This window comes from Lepidothrix coronata, unplaced genomic scaffold (assembly GCF_001604755.1).
Source record: "Lepidothrix coronata isolate B3197 unplaced genomic scaffold, Lepidothrix_coronata-1.0 Scaffold1, whole genome shotgun sequence".
Lineage (NCBI taxonomy): Eukaryota > Metazoa > Chordata > Aves > Passeriformes > Pipridae > Lepidothrix > Lepidothrix coronata.
This window is the reverse complement of record NW_016690181.1, coordinates 10,081,360-10,089,298: the sequence shown is the minus strand read 5'-3', so window position 1 is coordinate 10,089,298 and position 7,939 is coordinate 10,081,360. Positions and strand designations below refer to the sequence as shown.

Sequence of the window (7,939 nt, the reverse complement as noted above, 5' to 3'; positions counted from 1 at the left end):
GGGGGCCGGGGGGGCCGCGCCGCGCGCCCGGACACGCCCCGCCGCGGCCGTCGGCGGGCGGTGGCGGCGCCGCCATTGGCTGGGGCCGCGCGGGGGCGGGGCCGGCGGGCGGGCGCGCGGCGCCGCCATTGGCTGGAGCGGCGTGGTGGGCGGGGCGAGGGGCCGCGGCGCGCGGCGTGGGCCGGGCCGGGGCAGAGCGAGAAGTTGGCGGCGGCGGCGGCGGCGGCGGGAGCGGGGCGGCGGGAGCGCAGGTGAGCGGCGGCCGCGCAGGGGAGGGACGCCCGCTCCGGAGCCGCGGGGCGCCGCCGGCCCCGGGGCCGCACGGGCGAGCCCGTCCCGGGGGTGGGAGCGCGGAGCTGCAGCCCGGCGCGCCGCGGAGCCCGGCGCTGCTCCCCCCTCCTGCGCCCCCATCCTTCGCGCTGCCCGGTGTGTCCTGTGTTGCAGGCGGGCCCCGCCGCCCCCCGTCACCCTCCAGGAGCAGGTGAGCCACTGACTAACGCACATTGTGCTCTCGGCGACTCCACTGTGCGTGTGACAGCGGCTAACCTGCTCCTCGGACATCGCTGTGCGGCCGCCTCGCCTCCACGGACCCGCGCCTCGACGCCTCGACGCCCGCCTCCCCTCCCGCCCCCCCCGGTGAGGGGCTCTGGCGTGCCAAGGAGTCGGCGTCCCCCACCCAGCGCCACTGTCCCGTCTCCAGCAGCTCCCCATGCTCAGCACCGTGGACCCCCGATGCGCCGTGGGTAGCGCCTCGCGATCGGCCGCACTGCACAGGGGAGCCTGGAAAGATGGAACACTTCTCGCAGCAGGGCTCAGTGTGTCCGGCAGGAACAGAGATGAAGGGAATGGGCCGTGTCGGCATGTGGGTGCAAATAGTTGATGGTAAAGTTGCTCAGGAGGGATGGCATGCGCCTCTCTTTCCTCCCCCGCTCTTCTCCAAAGCAAATAAGTGCTAGTGGACTCCGTACCAAGTTAAAGAGACGCATCATCCCGGCCGGTGACGTCTTGATACCCGGTCAGCGACTAACTGAACTGCTTTTGCCAAGGGTGTGTTAATAGAAGAAACTCTTCCTAGTATTGCCCTAGATGAGTCACATTTAAAGAGAGACTCTCTAATCTGTTAAACGAAAAGCAGAGACGAGCCTCACTTTCCTTTTTTGTTGCTGTTCCTATCCCACCCTTCACCTTTACTTGCTGCTTTCTGCTTCTTGTGCCAGGGTTGTATTGGCGCCCCAGCCCTGGCTGGGCATTTTCAGAGCTGTCTTGCATGATTGTGCTGTGATGTCACGCAGGGAACTCTGACTTCATGGCCCTGAGGAACAGGAAGGCGAGCCAGGCAGGGACTCTTCCAGCCACCCAGGGTGGCTGTCATTAAAAATGGAGGAAGTGACGAAGCAGATGGCTTCTCCTACAAAGTTCTCTCTTGTGATTTCTGGGCTGGTGAAGAAGCTGAGTAGTTGCAAAGTGTCTTTTGTGAAGAGCAGCACAGCTTTATTGTCAGCTCAAGTTCCTAATAATAAGCTAGGATTCACCGCAGCCTGCCAAGGTTCCCTGAAAGGACTCGGGTATTCTCCCTCTTCCTTGAGCTGCTCCCATGTAGCCCTGCACCGCTGTAAAAGCTTGATCTAAAGGAATTGGCAGTGCTCTGGTCAGTAAGTAGTTAATTGCACAGAAGGCAGAGCAATGTCCGCTGCATGGGTAAAGTCTCTCACTGAGAAATTTTGCCTGTCCCCATCTCTCCTGCCTGTTCTTATTTGTCATTTCTCCCTCTGAATCCCAGAGGAGTGCCTGCTCTTCCGCAAGAAAAATCAGCTCCCTCTGTTCCCTGTGCAGACTGAGTGAGTCTGGGGTGCTCAAAGACGCTGGAGAGTCAGGAAAATCAACTGAATTTACTAAAGCTGCTTTCATGCTTGTTCAGAAGGCAAGTGGGCCTTTTTTTTTGATGGGGGCAGAGGAGGGGGTGGGGAGGGCAGGCAAGTTCGCAGCTGTCTCAGGCCTGGAATGCTTTTTTCCTCCCCAGCTGCACCTACAGCATCTTCCCACTGCCAGTCCCCAGCAGGCAGGAGCACAGTGTAGCCACGCGGAGACTAGGGAGAGAGGGAAACCTGGTGCAAAGTCCACACGTGTACAATTGTGTCTGAGAGCTGAAACAGAAGCCCACAGTCCCCTACCACCCCATTTTATAGGTTACTGCGCATGTAACAAACCTGCATCTGAAAATGAAGGTGCTCTGTTTCTCTCTGAAGAAATAACCCTGTGTTTGGGACTGTGCTGTCTGATGACTAACCCCTGGAGATGCCACTAGCAGAAGCAGCTCTGCGGGTCACCTGGCAAGACTTGTCCCAGTTCCCGTGAACAGCACTGTGGTATGAATGCTTCCAACTTCCTGCTACCTATGGAACCATCCTGTTCAGCTCCAGTAAGCAAAGGGAAGGGGTTGAAAAGAAGTTTGCTTGTTTGTTTTTGCTGGTTTTTTGTGTGTCTCCAGTAAGCGGGGGGAGCATACAGCTCAATTCCTGTTTTTAACATTCTTAGGGCGTGATTCAAAACTAACCTGCTGTGCTGTCACCTGAAGTCTTCAATAAATAGTACAAAACCAGTGTTTGGGTGCTGATTACTGTAATCCAGGGTGCCAGACCAGCTGAAGAGGAAAGCTGTGCCTTCTCAGTGATGTGTCTGATGTGCGCTGCATGCCCTGTACCTCCAATCTCTTATTTTGCCTCTGTAGCCGGGGAAGGTGGCTTCAAAAAGGAGAGCAGAAGGTTGTGACATGGTCGTCCCTCAAGCAGAAAGCCTGGCATCAGTACCTTCCCTCCTGCCCCAGCCCAAGAGCTGCTGAGTGCTCCTGAGTGATGAGAAAATACACTAGGACTGTGATGCCCCTTAATTTCATGTTTTTCAGTAGCTAATAAACAGGTGATACTTAGCTTGGTAACAAGAGTAGTTGCGTGCTCTCCCTCAAAACTGACGCTCTTAGCTTTTTGGTGAGGGGCAGAGCTGTGCCTTACAGGAGGGAAGATGCTGAATATCAGGCCCACTGAGCTGAAGGGACTCTCTGTTCTCCTCAAAGATTTTTGTTCTCATTTCAGCAGCTCATGGAGGGAAACAAGCAGGCCTAGCCCTCCAAGCATCACACCGAGAAGCGCCTGTCGTGTTCTGTCTGTAACGTGGCCCATTGGCAGGCCCTACGTGGTGAGCCTCACCGAAGGAGCAGGCTGGCCTCTGAGGAATAGAAGGAGTACATAAATTGTTTAAGAGGAAGTCAGTTAGTTAAATGCAAGCAGAGACTTATATAATACATCCTAAAAAAAAAAAAAAAAAAGATTTCTGCTGGCAGGAGGTTCCATTGGGAGAGAAACTTGCTCATCCATAAACAAGAAAATTTCCCAGCATCCTCTAGTGCTTTATGATTTTTATTTTTTTTTTTTTCCAGGGCAAGGTAGAATGCACTCAGTCTGTACTCTGAGACAGAAAGAAAAATCATCATAGGAGAGCAGACAATGCTCCCTGCATGGACACGCATGCCAGTTCAAGCAGCTCTTCTCCATCTGCAGTGAACTACCCTGGTAGAAGCTGTGCACCCAGGAGCAGCAGAGCATCTGGACACCACTTGGGGAGCAAAGCCAACAGGCATTTTCTCCTCCAGATATTCACACCTTTCCTTATGTAACTGGAGCTGAAGTGTGTGCTTTAAAAGCTGCTTGCCAAATTCAGGGGCTGGGAGGCAGCACAAGTGCTTCTACCACTCTAGATGAAATTTAGGGGAAAAAAATCCAAACCCAAACACTGAGGAACTCGTACAAATCTGTGACTGCAAACTGGGGGTGGTGTAAGTGTCTTGAGAAACTGTACTGGCCTGGGGCAGTGCTGGCACCCAGACCATCTGCACAGGATGCCTGGCCTAAGGAGCTGACAGTCCAGAGTAGATGGGAGAGGAGATGGGGGCAATTTTTCTATTGCCATATTTAAAAAAAATTAAAAATCATGTAGTGCAGTGAGGAAAAGAGCTCCAGGGAGGCTGGAGGTGGCTGAATTACTCTCCTGAATGATGTCTTGTGCTGACAGAGCCTGCAGATTTATTAAAAAAAAAAGAAAAAAAAAAAGGCATCAAAAAGCCAGAGCTGATGACCAGTGACAAACAGGTCACTGTGCTTTGTGATTTTTGGGTGGCACTGGAGCCAGTAGTGAGAAACATCTGAGGAGAGAGAAGCTCTGAAGCCCATTCCCGCCCACTACAGGGAAGGAAGAAGCTGCCCACAATGCCTGAGGGACATGGGGACACAAGTCCTTGCTCAGCCAGGCACAGCATCCTCGAGCCACCCCGTACGCTTAGATGCCTGCCTTGCCCGCAAGCCAGTTGTTCCCTCTCCAGTACGCATCGTACGCTGGGCTTTTGGTTTGTTTTTCAAGGGAAAAACAATAATTTATTTGCTTTGTTTTAATCTCATAACAATGGGTAATTCCTTCCTACTGCTCTGTAGTGGCCTAGAAAAGGACAGCATCATCTCCACTCTAGCAAGAAGGCTTGTCCCAGGGCATAAAATTTTAATTAGGAACAATCACGCAGCCTTGAAATGGGAATTGCGAGCAGCAAAAAAAGTCAAACCATCAATAAAATATTCAATGGCAGAAATGTATTATTGACACAGGCTTTAGAGCAGATAAAAGCGGGAGGGCGGGGGAGCCAGAGTGGGTATTGAGCCTCACTCAGTTAAATAACACGCGGGGACCCGCACGTTCGCCCTGCCATCGCAGGCCCCCCGTGCTGGGAGGAATATAGGTCACCCACGGCTGGGGAGCTCCTGAGGTAACGTGTGGGTTTGATTAACGCCTCTCCCCCCCACCGCCACGTGCACCACAGCAGGGACAGAGGTGTTAATCAAAGTAATTTATTGCCTTACAAAACACTGCTGCCTAGGCAGCAGCTGGGCGATGGTTTGTAGGACACAAAATGAAGAAAATCTGCAAAGTGCCACAGTCTTGAGCTGAAAAAACAAGAGTTAACCCCTGGCTACAGTACTCTTTCTAGGCCCCTGCCTGATTATCAGACCTCTGCGGGGGACACGGTCGAGTTACACTGTCTCCCATCCCATGCAACAGTTCCAAATCCTGCATCCCAGCCAAGGGGCATCAGCTGAAGGGTCAAAATCTGCTGTGAGATATATATTTTAAACTTTTATTTTCCACACCCTACCACACCTCCCTCCAGGAAAGACTGGTGCTGGTTTGACGTGTGAGATCATGACTGAACACAAGTAACCCGCAACAACAATATATAATCATAACAGAGGGCAAAATCCCCCGCAAAATCAGATTCAAATTAATTTTCTGCCCCCGTTTTTTCCAGTAGGAAGTGCCATAAGTGACGACCCTTTTCTCTTGATTACCATTTATTTTGCTGAAGGCAAAGCTACAAATGTAGCCCCAAAAATGAAAGATCCAGTTTTTAACCTGCAGAGGTCAGTTTTTCAGGGCATGCAGAGGACTTTCCAAAATCTAGCCATATCCAAGGCAAGTGAGTTTTCTGAACCCACTTCTTGGGTGTTTTTCCCAAGCAGCACTGAAATGCTCTTTACAACCTCCATCACCCTCCACTTCTCTTAGCGAGGTGAAATCTTTTTAAAAAGCAAGAGAGTCCAAAAAAATGAGTGCACAAAGTCCAAAAAACAGGCAAATGGGAGAAACTAGATGCAGCTGCATGGAGCAAATGCATTTTTAACTAATTTCCCTGAGATACATGGTTTAAGGAGGGGGGTGAGGAGGAACTTGAAAAAGAACCCCCACAAAAAAAACCCAAAAGCCCCAATTCAAAAAAGACAACTTCAAAATTGCATTTCCTCACTACAGCAGCTGTCCAGTGGTAACCTGAGACCAGTGATCTCCCAGCAAAACAAACTTTAATCCTTCAATATCACTTGACCAACCTGGTGGCTGTGGTAGCACCTTGAAAATTGGCTTTGAGAGGGGCATGTCCCTGGGGACAGAGCCCAGCAGTCTCAGGGGAGATGCTGATGGACAGCAAGAGCTGACGTTCTTGGCTGCTGTTATCCAGGTGCAGACAAAGGGGCTTGAAGGCAAATGGGAGGTTCCCCTTACCTGCTCCTATCTGCAGACAACCGCCATCCCCTTTGCCTCCTGTCCTAAAATGCTCCGAGCTGCTGCTGTGCATTATTAAAAGGTTGTCATGTTTCATCCCAGAGATGGCCACATCTCACCGGAGACAAGCTGCATCCGCCGGCTGTAAAGCACTTTGTGATTTAAAAAAAAAAGAAAAAAAAAAAGAAAAAAGAGCACTGTGTGCATAAGATTCAGTCGGTTATAAAATACTTACAGCTTTACTTCAGCAAATAGAAAGAGATGGCTTGGAAACGAAAGAGGCAGCTGCATGGTGCACAAACAGCTCAGATGTGTCCGTCAGGCACCAGACCAGGAGCTGTCAGAGATGGCTCACCCTGCCCACAACAGCACGCTCACTTGGCTCAAATCCTTTCCCAAAGATTTATTGAAAACTGGATCTGCAGCACACAGGATTACATTCGCACAGGGAAAGCAGGATTTTACGGTGAACGCTGTGCCCAAGTCATGTTTTTTGCATATGACGCGTTGAAAACAGGCTTGAGGATCTGGACAAACTCATTCCCTCCCCAAACCGCTTTGGTTTTGCAATTAAAATACAAGGCAACCCACTGGGACAGAGGACAGATGAACAAAACAGTAGCTACTGGCCATCAAGAGTTAAAAAAAACAAACAGAAAAAAGAATCAAAAAAACCCCCAGGGAAAATGTCACCAAGAACGTTTTGGTCCTGCTCCCCACTCACATCACCACTGAGGAAGGGCTCATTCTGCAATTTTTTATTTTAAAAACACGTTGAAAAACTAAGTGGATATGAGAAAAACAAGCTCCTGCTCTGTGCTCCATTGCTCCCTTCAAGCGTGGTCCATGGCACCATGGAAAATGGGCTTCTACTACAGGTTTCTTATAATATATATAAGAAAAGAGGGGCCAGAAATTTGTCTTAAAGCTGCTCTTGTGCCTCCCCTGCAGCCAGTGAAGAAGCTATTTGTCATGGCCCTGCTTGCTGCGACCAGATGCTGTAAAATCTGTTAACTTGCTCCATCCAGGTGAGTCTCCAGGCAGGTCTCCACTGCAGCTCTGCTCCCTTAGTCAAAGGAACAAGGACTTTTCCAAATGTACGATGGATCTTTTGAGGAGGCTATGCAGAATGGGAGCACCGCTGTTTTCTGTTGAATATAGAAACTGCTTTAAAAAAAGTAGAAGGGGGTCACTTTCATCCGCAGGGGAAGATGGTTGCTTTGTGTTGTCAGTCTCTGGTTTTATTTTATAGTCTGTAAAAATACTCTGTCTGGCCATCCACATCCATTCACGATATAAAGCAGTAAAAAAAAAATATAAAATATATATATATAATATGGTTTATTTATACAGTTACACTTGCAAGGCAATTGATCCTCCACTGCCTGGGCCCTTCTACCTCCAGATGCTCTGCCTGGTTGATACAACTGCAAGACAAGAGAAAAAAACTACTTGAGCAATCCCACCATGGTGGGCAAGTGCTCACAAAAAGGGGAGCAGAAAAGAGGATGTACGTGAGCACAGAACCTGGGAGATGGACATGCAGATGCTGCAGCATCTGGCAAGATGGGGGTGGATGTATTGGGCAGTGAGGAGGATGGCAGTAGGGTTTTGCTGAGGCAATGGTGGCGTGGGTGGGAAGGGGATGCCAGGATGGAGGCAGCCATGGCAGGCAAGGACACCAGAGCTCACTTTTGCTGCACTCAAAAACAGGTGCAAGGTGAAAAAAGAGTAACAGGAGGTAGAAAGGGGTCTGGGGTGAACTGGTTGCTAAGATGGAGCAACAGTAGCTCCTGTAAAAGTGGATCTCACAGAATCATATAATCCTGGAATGGAATGGGTT

At 50.5% G+C, this 7,939-nt stretch overlaps 1 protein-coding gene and 1 long non-coding RNA gene across 6 annotated transcripts in view; one reads left to right on the top strand and one right to left on the bottom strand.

Annotated features, from left to right (window-relative positions):
* The first annotated feature begins 214 nt into the window (after positions 1-214).
* On the top strand, positions 215-4,091 carry LOC108496401. Of its 2 annotated transcripts, XR_001874446.1 has the most exons (4): positions 215-251; positions 445-1,652; positions 1,781-2,419; positions 3,434-4,091. It is a non-coding gene; the product is annotated as an uncharacterized LOC108496401 (long non-coding RNA). The 2 variants fall into 2 exon arrangements; XR_001874445.1 differs by having other exon boundaries at positions 445-2,419.
* A 214-nt stretch (positions 4,092-4,305) lies between these two features.
* RASSF7 (Ras association domain family member 7) overlaps positions 4,306-7,939 on the bottom strand; it is a 36,885-nt gene continuing 33,251 nt past the window's right edge. For 3 of the 4 annotated variants that reach the window (XM_017813044.1, XM_017813053.1, XM_017813033.1), the window contains exon 6: positions 4,306-7,244. In XM_017813044.1, the coding sequence (XP_017668533.1) occupies positions 7,168-7,244 (77 nt within the window). In that variant the 3' untranslated portion in view covers positions 4,306-7,167. Of the gene's footprint in view, positions 7,524-7,939 lie in introns of all 4 variants that reach the window. The other variant, XM_017813063.1, reaches the window with a different exon arrangement.